Here is a 16,423-nt window from a genome sequence, read left to right as displayed (position 1 = left end):
TATGTTAGAGCTAGTTTATGAACCCGACTCCGGGGAAGTGCATTGATCCCGCGGGTCGCCGGCAAGCAGGCCAACCGATAAATTAGTTGCCAGCAGATATCTCCTTCACTTTTCCTTCGTACGGCGTTCGGAAGACGCGTACGATGTGGCGCGGCGCGGTGCGGCGCGGCGCGGCACGGCGCGACGAAGCCGAGCCAAGCGAGCGAGCGAGCGAGCGAAGACGATGCAGGGCAAGGCAGTCATATTTCAGCCCTTGTTAGGACGAGGGGCCCCTGCCGAGACGAGCCAGGGAGAAAATCTCTTTGACTCGCCGCTCCGTGCCTTAATCCACTGGCGTATACCCTATCTTGCCACCTGCTCTCTCTTCCTTCCTCGTCTCTTCCTTCCCTTTACCCTTTCACGTGCGCCTATCTCCTGCTTTCTCTCTTTCCTCCTCTCTTTCTCCCTCGACACCGTTGTCTCCTTTTTCTTCCTTTCATTCGGACCTACCGACGTAAATTACGGCAGATATTTACGCTGATTTTTTCAGGTCTTTTCCTGCCCGCTCTACACCCCTCCTTTTACGGATGTTCTGATCTAAATAGAAGTGATATATTTATGTCTACCATCGTTGATTATTGCGACGTTATATTAATTACTGAATTTAGTCTTAGGAATAGGCGCAAATATTTGCTTGTTCCTAGGCATGTTGATGTATCTAAACGCCTAGGATATAGATGAAATATTTGGCTTGGGATGTTTTGATATCATGTATGCTAGAGTATGCTAGTTTCAGAATCAATCTATGATTAGCATATATGGATAAGAAATAATGTTGCCTTATAGACTAAGGTGCATAGAATATTGGACTATATTCAACCATTATCGTCGGCATAAATCTATTCCGTGCAGAATTCTTTAAAATATCAAAAGAAAGCGGATTTGCTTTTCTTTCATGTATTTCCTATGCATTTTTTGAAGGATTACATATTGCATTAATGAAAAGAAGTATTCAGTCCTAAGTAAATACCATAATGCGCACGTTGCATACAAGTAATCGCAAGGATACAGAGAATATCACGCGCCTTGGCTTTTATCTGAGCATCACCTGATCGGAGCGGAAACGCACAGCTAAGTCGGAGCTAAGCCGAAGAATAGCTAAGTCCGACATCTATTCCCGTGGACAACTCAATTGCTGGAACCAAGCGTATATCTCGTTTCGCCTTCTAGTCTAGACGCTTCCTCTCGCCCCGTTAAGGAGACTGATCTACCGACGAAGCGGCACGGGAAAGAAGAAAAAGACCAAAGAAGATTTCAAATGCACCGTCATCCGTGTGAAAGATATCGAGCCTCTCGTGAACCGATCTAGCGAAGATCGAGGCATTCGAGGCCTCGACATCCGCGATACCAGCTCACGAACGATAACATATTATTACTGCAAGAGTGGCAAAAGAAAAATACAAGAAAGAAAATAGATGAGAGTTTCCATGTTAAGAGACACTCTTGTATACCAATATTCATTCAAATACAGGAAACGAAGGATGATTTCCTCGGAGAGTTCGATAACTTTGTACCGATGTATTCCAAATATCTTATCTCTGATTCGTGACAGAGCAGGAAGAAAATGTAACGCGCATAAAACACTATTCTTTTATCTTCGAGTCGCAGAATAATAATCATGGCTGTTTCATTGTATTGGTACGTGATAAATTACTTGAACAACAACAGAAATAAACCACACGGTTGGTTTTATTCTCCAGAGAAACATATAATCATGTAACGGCGAGATATCGCGCACACGTTTTTAATTTGATGTTGAGAATTTGCATGCTACATTATTCTCTATTACAGGCGACCGGTTGATGAAATCGATAGTAATGAAAAGTAATGAATATTCATTCTGTAACTGCGGTCTTTCATTATACACAACGTATTATTAAATCAATTTTAGAATTGTCGTATGAGTTAATGAATCCGGTGTAATATAAATCGCGTTGAATATAAAACAGACAAATGGCATTTTGTGAAACGAACGTAACTGAATTCTTCTTTTTTCGGAGTTCTGATGAGATCTTAACATGTTCGAGATATTCCAAAGCACTGTGGAAATTGCGCCAAATGCGGTTGAAAGTAATTTCGCATAAAAGTTCCAGCAAATGGGGGGTGAAAACTGTTTCGGGAGGATGTAATCTAGCACCCTCGCAGAACTTCTCCTCCTAGTTCCCCTCCACGCTCGCGGAACCGCGCTCGTTAAGTCGCGAGAGCGCGTCGAAAGCTGACGCTTACTTTCGCCAACTCCTCCGGAGGAAGGAGCCGCAGCAACAACCCCGCTGCGCCGCGCCGCGCGGTTATGGTAATGCGTGGTTTGCGGTGCGTGTTAGCCGGCCGGACGGCCCTCGTAATGGTAACGAGACGGTCTCTCACCATCATCATCAACATCCAGACGACGACGAAACGCGATGCGAACGATCAACGACTCTCGGGCCGGCCAGCAAGACGCACGGCCCTCTTTCAAAGATGCCGACCGCGATCCACTCTCTGGCTATTTTTAACCTGTTTTCGTCTCCCTTATGCATCCCTCTCTGTTTCTCTCTGCTTCTTTCTCTACATCGCGTTTTCTCGCAGCTATATTACGCGTTACTACTAATCAAAAGAAAGGCATTTGATATTGTCCAGATCTGGGACCTTCATTATATTTTACGGTGGAATAAAATGAAGTCAAAATTTATTGTGTTTCATAAGTTATAAACAAAGATGTGCACGCTTACATACAAAGACGCCTATATTGTCCATATTGTATATAAAAAAAACACACACTTACATATATAATTATAATATATTTATATACAATATGTACAATTCTATATGAATTTTTAAGATAAGATCATATTACGCAAACGTACAACTCATAAATTAACCAATTAATAGTTGTAGAGAAGTGCAATATATATTTGCCAAGATATCTAGTGATTCTTGAATGCCCTTTTTGATTCTGGAATTATTCTGAAATTTTCTGGAAAATTCCTGGAAAAATCTTGGAATTTTAGGACTGATCTGGAATTTTTGCTATTTTTTTTTTATTCTAAAAAATCGAGTCTATGACCCATTTTGTTCGCAATGCGCATGCCCGGTATAAAGAAGCGAATGCAAAAGAAAAAGTAGATCTAGCGAAAGAATTGCGTGATATTGAAAAGTCAAAGAAACGCAATAAACTTGTGAAAGAATTAAAAAAATAACAAAAAGGTAATTTTAGATGAAGCTTTAAAAGCAAGTGCGGACATTGAAAATCAGATTGATAATTCAATGAAACGGTAATAAATTTAATTTTAATTATAAATTTTAATTTTAAAAGTGCAATAAGGCAAGTTACTAATAGAAAACATTTATATCTTAAATTATAAAATAGAATATAAGAGAAAAATTATCATTTTATTGAATGTTTGATATTTTCATGAAGCAGTAAACAATATTGTTCCAAATTTGTGTGCTTTTTTTCATTCGTTACATAGAATCCTAACTTGAAACATTAAATGATGAAAATTAATCAAACTGGAAAAACAAGAATTTTTATCCTGAAATATTCTATGAATTGGCTAGTCAGATATCGCTAGACACTATGTATGCGTAATATTATAATCTTACTTGTTTTCATGATTATTTCATTATCATTATATAATATTTAAAATATTCATCTCATTTTCAATACGTTTAAATACTTCTATCAATGCATTTTGTTTATTATTCTTAAAGTTATGTTCTTTCTTGTATGCTCTCAGGGAATCCATGTCCCAAAGTATGAATAAATTGCACCTCTCTGTCTCTCTTTCTCTGTCCTTTTCTTTCTCCATCATTCCATGCGTGTGCGTTCGCGCACGCCGCATCGGCGGAATGCCACGCATCACCAACCACGAGAGTCAGTCAACCTCGAGAGGGAATCAGGTGTGGAACAAATGAATTCGCGACGGGGGAGGCGGATCAGCCAGCTCCTTAATCTCGCGGAAGCGAATGCTTCTTTTGTGGAGGACGGACTCGTAAAGCAGGGCATTGCCGTTCAACGTCATTTCTGCTTCGATGCTAAAGTTTGAGATCATTTACTCATGCGAAAGGATAAAGGGGATCGATGGCCTCTATATATCTTAAACCGATAATAATGAGATACAGCTATTTAAATTAAACATTATTAAATATCAAGACTGATTATTAGTAAAATATATTGTAAGCTAATTTTGTTTTAAATTTAAATAGATTAAATAAATAATATTTTGCAATTGTATGCATCGTATAAATTAGTAAAAAGTTATTAATTTTCTTTTCATGCGTGCATGTTTTATATGTAAACATTTTTTAATAATCTTGTACGTGTTGTTTTAATATATTAAAATTATTGTAATTGTTATAATATTTAAATCCAAATTAAAAAAAACATGTACACATTAAGTCGTACAAAAATATGTTCACACACACTTATAGCATATGCACATATAGAAATTTCGATGAAAATTTTTGGTCATTTCTATTGGATAGAATGAAAACATAAAATGAATAAAATCACATTGATGTCGAGCCATAAAACCAAGTATTACTGCAAGAACTGATATTGAGAATAAATCTAATGGGAAATTTTTTAATTATCCACTGAAAATAAAACCTGCTTTTGCGTACGCGTGACTCTTTTATTTTATGAAATTGTAATATATATATACTATGACAAAGGACGACTTAAATAAAAAAAGGGACGATAAATTTTTTTTACTTTTTCAAAAAGAAAATTATAAACACAAGAGGACTAATATCGTTTAAGAATAAAAGCACGATAATCATTTTTTCAGTGAGTTACTTTTTCACCCGTATTAACTATATCAATTATATAAAATCCACAATAAAAATTAATACTTAATACAATATACAATTCTATCAATAAGAATCTTATAATATTTCTCTGAAAAACTATGGATTACATTTAAAATTAAGGATTAAGATGATATATGGATGATATATGAGTTTTTACGTTTAAATGCGATGAAGCATTGGAGAAAAAAGTAAATTTCAAAATGAAATTTTTCAACCAAAATTGCGTAGGTGAAAATGTCTTTGTCGAAGAGAACGACGAATGTTTCTCTCCTTCTCTTTACCACGTGCACTAACGATAATAAAATATCGATGGATGCGCGAATACCCGGAGCTCGCATGAGTGCGCCGCGCCTCGCTACGCCGTAAAAAGCCGTTCAGATCGCGGCCATTTATCTACGGCGTGATTCATCTCTTTGACTGCGGCGCACGGTATCTTTAAACGTTTTACCTGCTACCGGATTCCCTGCAGCTAGTATACGGTGCGCCGCCGGTCCAAGTAACAGCCGTCACTTTGTCGGCCTTTGTCACGGGGATTATGCGCCGGGTGGCAAATTATGACGGACACCTTCACGCCCAGGACACCCTCTAATGCGCCGGCCACGGAGCCGGCAAAAAGAAAGAGAGAGAAAGAGTAACAGAGGGAGAGAAAGAGAGAATTGAGAGTTCTTAATATACCTCGAGTACGTGTTTCTTGAGATTATGCAAAAGTATTCTCGTTCAGATTGAAATTCTAATACGCATTATCGTATTTAGCTGTAGTATCGTTCTAGCATTAACAAGAATATGTGCTTAGTGAAGATGATTAAACGGGCGTCAAACTAATGACATTTTTTCTTATTGGCCAAAAATCAATCTCATAATTTGCTCGATTAGATAGAAATTGAGCGCGTACAAATATTTTGAAGAAACAAAAAATGATAATCCGTAATGTAAAATAAAATTAGATTTGTAACATATAAGTTATTATGGCATGCTTTTTAATTACAATTTGACAATGTTATTTAATAATTTTGCTTTATTTATTGCGTGTATTTTTTTACATTCACATACGTGAATAACTTTTTCAATTTATATAATGCCAAATATAGAAATAAATAATAAATAAATCAGAGAAAGGAAATTTAATATTTTTCGCTTTCTTCTTTATAAGAAACGAACATACTTTGTTTAATTTATGAATTTTTAATTATTCACCTATCGTTATTTACACTGTTAAAAATTGGCAGCAGAATTTAATGTAGAGTAATGGAAGCAAATTTCAAGCAGGCACATTAAAAAACACTTAATGTACAATGAGATGCATTAATGAGATTCTTTTTCGGCGTAGGAACTCCAGCAGTTTAACCAATCATGTGTTGCCATTGGCTTAGTGAGTTCGTCTGATTGGCTAAGATTGCTGTGACTTTTGCACTAGCTAAACCAAAAAAAGATCTCATTAATGCACCTCATTGTACATTTAATGTAAATTTAATGTTGTCAAAATTGGTGCATTAAAAGTGCACCAATTTTATGATTTTCAGTTATTGATATATTAAATTTAATGTACATTAAAGGACCCCGCACAAAATCATAGGATTTTGTTTGTTACAGACGTTTAAAGTATTGTATCTCACATGATTATTTTATTAATGATGCAAATCAATCTTTGTAATAAATGAAGAAACTTTAGATGATAATATGCGATTCATACATACAAATAACAAAATTTTCTATGTATGTATGTATTTTTGTCTGCGTTTGTGTGTGTGTATTTGTATGTGGGAAGAAAGTAGGTGGGAAGAGTAATATGTACTACTTGGTTCTATAAAAGTACTATAATTTTATTCGGGGTCTTTTAATGTGTAACTTAAATTTCATGACAATTTTAACAGTGTACCTATTGATATTAATTTATAAAAATAAAAAGCTCAAACTATAATTAAAATGATCAATTTATTAATAGTTTGTTATTTAACCTTTTTTACAATTGAAAAAATGTTTTTTATTAAAAAAAAGACTCGTAACATTAATTTAAGAATGTTAATAAATAATAGACGCTGTATTGTTAAGAAATAAAAATATTTGAATTGTGATATCGTTGCCGAATTATAGCTTTGTGTTCAAGGTGGTTTTTCAGGCCTCTTTCTTTTAATAGCTCTTGAATACCCTCGCTCAGAGCACAACATAAAACTACCCCTCTGCAACCATGCCGACACCCCAACGAATTGATTTACGGCATAATAAAGCGGTTAAGCGCAGAGTGGAAGCACCCCCGTTCGAGTCTTCTACTTTATTTATGGCCTCCCCGAAAGTTTCGATTCGATGCGGATTCTCGAAATCGCTGCAAGTCCGTTGCTACGCTTTCCCGATAATTTGTGGTTACGCGAAAGGTACTCGACAGGAAAGAGACATACCACTTTCGGCCAGCTTTAAGTTTTACGGTAATAGAGGGGTTGCCGTATACCCCAGGTATTTAACGTCGGCGAACCTTGAAACGTTTTCGATCCTTAATTTTTTAAGAAATCTGGAATGTTGCGTCACGCTGATATTCGGAAATCGAACTAAACTTCTTCGGCAATTTTCTATGGATGGATGAAAATCTGGGCTACACTTCTCAGAAGTTTTTTATTACCCTAAAGTTATACGAATGACAAAGAGATAAGAAGTTACATGACGAACATATAATTGTCTTTTTGTAAAAGTGACTTTGAGTTCAATAAAAAGCGAATGACTTTAGAACTATTTAAGTGTTTAAAAAAATATATCATAAAAATTAAAATTAAATTCCGAATAAAAAATTTATTAAGCACTAAATAATTGTACCAGTTTAACTATATAATATAAAATGATCACTCTTCGAAAGTAAAAAAAAATGATCTCATGTAACAACACCTATTAAAAGGACAAATTTAATAGAAATAAAGATCTGTTTATTTTTAATAACTGTATTTTGCCTATATGCTATTATTGCATATAAAATAGAATTATTTTCCTAGAAAAAAGTATTTAAAAAAAATTCAGAAAAGAACATAATATAGCCTCTTCTGTAAGAACAAGATTGCTAAATATTATTTAAAACATTGATAAAATTAAATGAAAAGGAGAAATTATTAGCAAGTCAACAAAATAAATTTCCAAAATAAAAAAATTATGTGACAATTTTTTTCCAAAACGATTTAACACATGTTCAGGATTCACAATGTCTCTGTAAATCGATATAAGGGCTAAGGCATTCAAACGGTCTTCTACCATTGATTTACGTAATTTTTTAATTGTTTTAAAGACGAAAAAGTTTTTTCGGAAGTAACAGTAGATATCAGTACTGTTATGATCGTAACAAGGAGAAAATACTTTATGTCATCACAAAAAATTTACTCAGACTCAAAAGTAAAGTTGCATTTTATAATTAAACATAAATAAATAAATAATTTCTGAAGGGAGGATTGAACCCCTCAAACCCTTCCGTTCCTGAATGTGCCAACAAGGGTTATGATATTCAACTACCAAGCTCATAGGTTCATCTGCGTTTCGCACGAACCATGGTTCTCGTGGAAAACCCTTAACTAACGATCATCAGTCGCGGCTGAATCTTGAAATCGCGTAGTGCGTTCCTTTCGCAGCCACGACGCAATGCGAAGAGAAAGGCGAGAGAGGTGAGCTTCCTCTTCTTTTTGTTTCCATTGCTCCGTACGAAGCGGAACCCAATTCGCCGTTTGCGGCCCATTATGCCCGATCATAATTGCGTCGCAACAATGTTTCTCCTTCCTATCATCCGCACTGCTAGCGGCAGGCTTTCATCTCAGACCGAGATCAAGACCGAGCTTCTGTTTCCAAGGTGTTTCCGCCGCCGGCTACCGTCCTGGATGCTGGAACTTGATCCTAAGTAGTCGTTTTCGTGAAAGAGGGGTAGGAGACCGAGGAACGTTGCGGTAAAACGCGCCACCGGTGGATATGGCAGCCGGGCGCTGGATAAAGAGGGAGAGTGGCGCCGTGTAGTTCGGCGTCCTCTGTTATCGTCATTTTTTAAATGATTCCCGCGGTTGCTCATTTGTTACGTGTTGGCCCGATGTGTTGACTCGATCGCCGATATGTTTCGTATAAAACCCGTAAAAAAAACCCCGGAGGAAGAGGCCACACACGAGTCACAAGTTCGTGCAGGATGTTTATTGGAATTACGTTTGATAACATTTAAATTAAAATATTTATAAAATATCCGTAAAATATATGTTGCAATAAAAAATTCAGTCGACTGAAATTTTTAATGGAGTAGATATATGTAGAATAGATATACGATATACATGGTGCGTCGGATTATAGAGATTTTGCGCGTGTTGCAGATTATGCCGTATTTAGCGGCGTTGATCCTGACAATACTTGCCGAGGAGAAACCGACGAATACAGTCTCCGTTTCCTCGGTTTCCTTGGGTTCGCCGACGGAGTACCAAAGCAATACGATAAGGAAGGTGATGAGCTACTTGGGGAAGTACGGGCTAGACGATCAGAGGGCCTTGAAGAGAGTGTATCTAAGCAACAGGTCGATCACTTGTAACGATGGATCGCAGGCCGGTTTCTACCTACGAAAGTCCCACGGTTCCAGGCGGTGGATCATATACCTGGAGGGCGGCTGGTACTGCTACGACCACAAGAGCTGTAGGACCAGGTGGATGCGGATGCGGCATCTGATGACGTCAACTCAATGGCCCGAGACACGCGACGGTGGGTCCTCGATCGCTTATAATTATACGTCGCGCGGAACGAAAACGATTTTCCGCTCGTGCATCCAAGCACCGAAACTCGCGCTGCGTAACTCGTAAATTAATTTCGTGGCGATCCTCTATGGACGTGAGTTTTTGAACATTCGTATTGCTCGTTGCATCATTTTAATAATACATGTTTTGCAATGCGGATCGATACGTAAGAGTACGCTTTGTTATGCACGAATGATATTTATTGCAGCGTAACAACGATATAAATCTTTTTTTCATCCAATTCATACATATATGCATATCGGAAATATTCTAACTCTTTTTGCGATATTAATGTACAAATTTATGTACATCTATACAATGTTTAAAATTATTAATTAATAAATTAAGTTATATAATGGAAAGAATATTCAATCATTATGAAATGTTCTTTCCATTATTGGATATTCTTTCCATTACATAATTTAATTTATTAATTAATAATCTGTTTTTCATCATTAAATATTTTCTCATAATTTAGTCCTAAAATAAATCTCTGTCAGAAAAGATTTAATTAAAATTACTCACACAAAATTTTTGCTCTGTAGTCATAATTGTAGAAACCTAATTCGCAAAAATTCTGTAAGTTTTAACATATAGTAACTACTGATGTCTATTAATTTATTCAATATAGCTATAAGGCAACAGGTGATTATGTACTATTGTATCGCCTGATATTGCCACTGTCGAAATAAAAAGGTATTCACAATTGTTTTTTTCAGTGGGCGGGATGCTCTCGCCGAATCCCGATGAGAATCCATTCTTTTGGGGCACGAATCACGTGTAGGTATTGTCCATCGTATAGTCGATCTCGCGTTGCCACATCACTATATAATCACGCCATAACGATGCCATTGTTGTCATTACGCAGTTTCGTTCCTTATTGCACGAGCGACAGCTGGAGCGGCACTAGGGCCTTCAGGTCGCCGAATGACATGTTCTCCTTCATGGGGGCAGAGATCGTGGTCCAGGTCATCCGGGATTTGGTTCCCCTTGGCCTCGAAAACGCGAGCGCCTTTCTTTTGGCTGGTAGCAGCGCGGGCGGCACTGGCGTCATGCTAAATCTGAATCGCGTTCACAATCTGATACATCACGAATTGGGTACGTTGCCATCAATTTGTCGTTGCTCTAATTAAAGCACTTCCCTCATTATTATTGATAACTGCCGCAATTTTCATGCTACGTGTAATATATGTTTCTCGTTTGACAAGCCAATTATGTTAAGCGTGTCGGTATCGATAATGTTGGTTATTACGAATCATTTGCATTTATCATCAATAATACTGCTTTAGTGTAGAATTATATTTCAATTTGCTTTCTCAACAGTGTTTCTTATTATCAGGACTGGGCGAAATACATCATTGAAGTATTTGAAATATAAAGTATAAAACACCGGAAAAACGTAGTAATTTATTAAATATAAAATACTTTTATCTTTTGATTTGAACTACAAAATACTTTTTAATTCGAGCTTTTAATTATGATAATATCTAATGTTAAACATTATATGTTCAACATTATATAGCTCAATGAAGCTAAGCATTACAACATTGCGAGGAAATTTTGAATAGGCTAGTTGGCTGAACAAAAGAAAGTTAAAATGTACTTATTAATTGTTATTGAATTTTATTAAAAAATCATAAATTTTAATCAAGATTTTTATATTAACTAAAGGCTGAACTATTGATGTATCAATAGAACCGAAATAAATTAATTGATTTGTTTCAGTTCCAAATTGATACTGCTGTGCCATATGAGAAAAATTCAAGTAACTCTGTCAAGAATTTTTATCAAGAATTTTTTTTAAATTCCAAATACAAAATAGATTGAAATTGTATTTGACATACGAAATAGATTGAATAACCTCTTTGAAATACAAAATATAAAATGCTTTTATGTGTTCCGCTGCAATACAAAATATAAATTATATTTAAAATACAAGTATTCCAAATATGCCCATTGTTTCTTATTATTAACACTAAGATCAAATCATCGTCTCATATATAATCTGCATTTTTAATATTTATAGATTTATAAATATAAATCTTTCAAAATGCTGTATATATAAATTTATATAAAAAAAAAGAATTTTTGTTTTAACATGAAATGGAATAGAATCGTTTATAAATTATTGCAGAATATTTAACTCAGATTAACATTGATTACTCTTCTATATTTGAGTTCGTCAATTTATTTTATCGTTAGGTATTTTAATTTTCTTCAACCATTGATATTATATAGTTCAATTATTAAGTAACGAGGCTTATCTATTTGGACAGGCTTGAGACACGTTGCTATACGCGGTGTGTCGGATTCCGGATGGTTCCTCGATAGAGCGCCTTACTCTCCGAACGGCTTGTCACCGGTCGATGCAGTACAAAAAGGAATGGAGTTATGGAACTCTCGGATGCCTCGTAATTGCGTAGTTAGATATCCTAACGAGCCATGGAAATGCTTTTTTGGATACCGACTTTATCCAACTTTGTCCGGTAAGTTTATCATCTATCGTACCATGAAAATGTCAGTATGGTACTATAATATACCGTAATGTTTAGAAAGAAAGTTTAAATTTATTTAACGTCCTAGCACCGTTGTTCGTCTTCCAATGGATATTCGATGAGGCCCAAATGAAAGCGTACAATGTCGCTGCACCAGTGACAAGACAGCAATGGGACTACATACATAAGATGGGTGACAGTCTGCGGCAGACGTTTGAAAATGTTACTGCGGTCTTTGCCCCGAGCTGCATTAGTCACAGCGTCCTGACGAAAAGAGATTGGAAGATGATCAAAATAGATGAGGTTTCTTTTGCGCAGGCATTGTTTTGTTGGGATCAAATGCCGATCGGAAATTATCGTAACAACGAACACAACAAGTAAGTAGATGAGTATGGAGTTTGTTGTGGCGTGACCATCGAGCGAAAATATATTCATCGATAGCGCGTTGTTTGAGAAAATATTTGTCCAAGTTACTTGTCGGATTCATCTTGGTAAATAAATCAATGGTGATCGAGATCAATGATAATCGAGGCCTCGAGGAGATCATGTTTTTCGTTCTGCTACAGTACTCACTCGCAAATCGAGACCACTCAACCGTGCGGGAAGTCGTTGAAAAAGCTATTGCGTTCTGGTATCAGAAAGGGAAATGGTACCACGATCGAAGGCGGAAAAAGCAGAGTTGGATCTTCTACGGAAACGCAAAAAGCTCGATTGTCTGCCGTTGGTAAAATGCAGGAGAGAAAGCCGGTCTCCGACTCGGTTCAAGAGCGGGAGAATAAGAAGAGGCGAAAGAGGAAACATAAAAGCAGAAGGAGAGAGAGGAAGGAAAGAGAGAGAAGTAAAGAAGAGAGGCTGAAGAAAGAGAAACACCAGCGAAGAAAGAACGCTGGTACGGTTTAGCAATGCGTAAACATGTTTTGAACCTTGCTCAATAACAGTCGACATTCTTTGAATAGTTCCAAGCTGTTTCATGCAATTCTATAAATTGGTCGAAAAAACTCATTTGCCATTGCAATTAATTGCGCGATAATATATTAATTTATAATGCTAATTTATGATTAATTTAAAAAATTGATTTTTTATGCGATTTGCATTGATGAACAATTTTTCAAATTATATATATGTATGTATCTTTTCGCAGGTCGTCGTAAAGGCGGCAAACTAGTAAATGGTAACAACCATACGGCTATATTTAACGGCATCAGGCCGCAGCGATCGGTAATACCGTCATTCAAACGGAAGTGCGTCAAGAACTGCCATTTCCGTATGATCGAGCGCTGCACTTGGCCGCAATGTAACCATAGCTGCCCCAAGCTACATAATCCTTTTACGGGCGAGGAAATGGACTTTATCGAACTGCTCAAGAGCTTTGGTCTAGACATGAAAAGTGTCGCGAATGCCCTTGGCATCGATATACATACGTTGAATAGTATGGATCACAATGAATTGTTGAATCTTCTGACACAACGCGCGAACTAGCAAAACATTTTGTCGTAACGATTATGCAGAGTTCTTCTGCTTGCTTTACCAATCTCCGTTGGCATGTCTAGAGTCAGAGCTCAATATTTACGTACAATTTCAAATATATCAAGTAACGTGAAACGGTTCGTATCAGCTGTCTCACTGTAATGTTACAGTACTTAAATTAGAAAAAAAATATATTGCTGATAGAAATTAAAAGTAACGAAAATCTATCCAAATATTAAAAGTATAGAATCTATACTTTTAATCAAATAAATTTTAAATGTTTACGTAGTACAAATAACTGTATTAATAATGTGAATTTAAATAATTATAAATATATATATATATATAAAGTATAATGCATAATTATATTATAGTATAATATTATAAAATTATAATATTATATTATATAATCAATTATTTAATTACTATATATAATAGTGTAATATTATATTATTATATTGTTATATATAATATTAAATAATACACAATATAATTATGTAAAAAATATGTAATTATAAAAAATGATGACATATCAAATCAAGCTTAAAAAATATTTTTTTTTTTTTTTTAGTTTGATAATAATCTTGCAAATATATTCGCGTTGTATAACTTTATATATCGTTGATTTAAACTGGAGACTGCCAATGTGTTGATTAAGTCAATGAATTATTAGCTCTGTTTACGTAACATATGAAACGTATAATTTTCTCTTCGTTCGACGGCAATAATTTAACATACGAAATATGCTTAAATAGAGACGCGTTACGCATTATAACGAAATATAACACGTTTAACCAAAATGGATGTACATAATTTCATAGAAATGCCTCTTATGGTGCGTTTGCAGGACTCGCTTCGCCAAAAAGATGAGAAAGCTGAGAGAATGGAAATTTCGATTGGCATTTTCGCCGACGGACAGGGGGAAAACAAGAGTTCTGGCGTGTAGAAAGTGTATATTTCATTGTAATTGTACGACTACACGAATATCTTAATTTATTATAATTTATATATAAAATAACCGATCATGTAAGTATGTTTTACGAATTAATTCGTACGTTCATGGCGCAGAGTTTGTCGTAAAAAAAAAAAATTGGGTAAAAGGCAGAACCTTCTTAACTTCATATCTATTTGAATGCAATTCTTTTTTATTTCGGTCCTTCGATCGTCTTTTGTTAAAAGATCCTGTTTTTAAACACATCACAATATATCTTTGTATACATTACATCACAAATCAGTCACAAATTCAGTTTGTCATTTAGCTCATTATCATTTAGATCAGAATTAGCGCAACTCAGTTACATACACGAAAGACTGTAAGGATCTTCCGGCAAATAGGACTGATTCTTTTATGTAACGTCGGAACGGTAACTCAACAACAAATTGACCGACCGACAAAGCAGCTTCATAGACTGATTAAATTATCTACCTCAACGAATCAAATCGTATTAAATGTCCTTCATGTACTATAATTGTCAGCTTAGAACATCACGATAAGAGCGATGTTACTGTAAGTTAATGCGCGTAAAATATATATTGTATCTATGTCGTCAATTCTGTAATATAATTCTGCCAAGGTAATGTTATTTATTTAATATAGCATAGTATCCGATGATTGCAGCGACACGTTTTTGTCGTGTGCACATGATGCATAATGTATCGATGGTATCAATGAAAAGTATTGTAATTATAAAACTATTGCTCCGAAAAGATTATTTATCTAACAATTTCTTCTTTAAATCTCCGTTTAAAGAGACTACCCTACTTTTTCATTGTTTAGTCAGACTATCTGATTCATTGGTAAACGTTGTATTTTTTAAAGGGTGTTTGAGCTCTAAGAAATTAGAAAAAATTCTAATGTACTCTTCTAACATTTAAGAATACGATTGTATAATTATATGATCTAAAACGGTTTTTATGACCGACTGCTGCCAACCAAAGATTGGCAAAAACGAAGGGAGTATGTGTTTCACCGAGGTGGATTGGTTGTTACCAAAGATCTTTGCAACTACAATATATATTCTTATCAACTTTTGGCTACAGACTTCTTATTATTAGATTTTTTTTATCCAAATCGGCAAAATGAGAAAAATCGTCTAGATCAATATGACCTAAGTCTGCGAAGATTAAAACTGTTTTATTTATCAGTTATGATAGATAAAATATTAAATAGATACAGATCTAGACAACATTAAGTTTAAAATTGGGTCATAAGATGTCTTTAACCATTTTTGATTTCTTCAAAATGTCTTTTCTGATTTGAAACTTTATGTTGTCTGGATTATATTGATTATTGAAAAAATAAAAACAATATTTATTTTTATTCAATATTTAACTAATAATCAAATAATCGTAACTAAATGCCTAAATTAATATCCAAAAATGTAGTTGCTTTGTATTGATGCCATCGAAATACTAACGTTAAAAATTAAATTTTCAGATTTTATTTGTCTTCGGTTTTAAATTGTGACCCCGTCTATGCGAATGCGATCAAAATAATCGAGATTTCATGGTTCAAAGCTTTTACTTGCATCCATGTATACTGTAATATGTACTGTTATCTTTTAAAAGAGCATGACACTGTAAATAAATTGTATATCTGTTCTATTGAAAAATTGATAGTTAATAGATTATTTATTTGTATTCCCGCATTAAAGTTCCACACAGACCAACAATATTCAGTAAAATATTATCATCTCTCACGTCATAATTCATGTAGAAAATATATATATGTTCTTTAACAATGCGTAAAAAAGAAAGGCTTGTAAATGGTTTTTATTATTGAAACATCAAGTAAGTTTTACGAATAACGTTTACAAATTATTCATCGTATATTGTAACGCAAAGCCAATGTATAAATGCGATTCGTTATGTACTCGCGATCGTGACCTATCCCAACAAAATGTA

General features: G+C 35.1%; 1 protein-coding gene across 2 annotated transcripts in view; it reads left to right on the top strand.

Annotated features, from left to right (window-relative positions):
- LOC105194307 (palmitoleoyl-protein carboxylesterase NOTUM) overlaps positions 1–16,124 on the top strand; it is a 36,463-nt gene extending 20,339 nt beyond the window's left edge. The window contains exons 2-9 of one of the 2 annotated variants that reach the window (XM_011159159.3): positions 9,147–9,525; positions 10,277–10,337; positions 10,426–10,655; positions 11,834–12,043; positions 12,141–12,429; positions 12,619–12,941; positions 13,194–13,481; positions 14,367–16,124. In XM_011159159.3, the coding sequence (XP_011157461.1) occupies positions 9,147–9,525; positions 10,277–10,337; positions 10,426–10,655; positions 11,834–12,043; positions 12,141–12,429; positions 12,619–12,941; positions 13,194–13,481; positions 14,367–14,389 (1,803 nt within the window). In that variant the 3' untranslated portion in view covers positions 14,390–16,124. Of the gene's footprint in view, positions 1–9,146; positions 9,526–10,276; positions 10,338–10,425; positions 10,656–11,833; positions 12,044–12,140; positions 12,430–12,618; positions 12,942–13,193; positions 13,825–14,366 lie in introns of those variants that run through there. The other variant, XM_011159158.3, reaches the window with a different exon arrangement.
- The last annotated feature ends 299 nt before the right edge of the window (positions 16,125–16,423 follow it).

The sequence above is a fragment of the Solenopsis invicta genome, chromosome 1, assembly GCF_016802725.1.
Source record: "Solenopsis invicta isolate M01_SB chromosome 1, UNIL_Sinv_3.0, whole genome shotgun sequence".
NCBI classification, from domain to species: Eukaryota; Metazoa; Arthropoda; class Insecta; order Hymenoptera; family Formicidae; genus Solenopsis; species Solenopsis invicta.
Note: the sequence above shows the minus strand (reverse complement) of the source record. Positions and strands in the feature narration are given on the sequence as shown.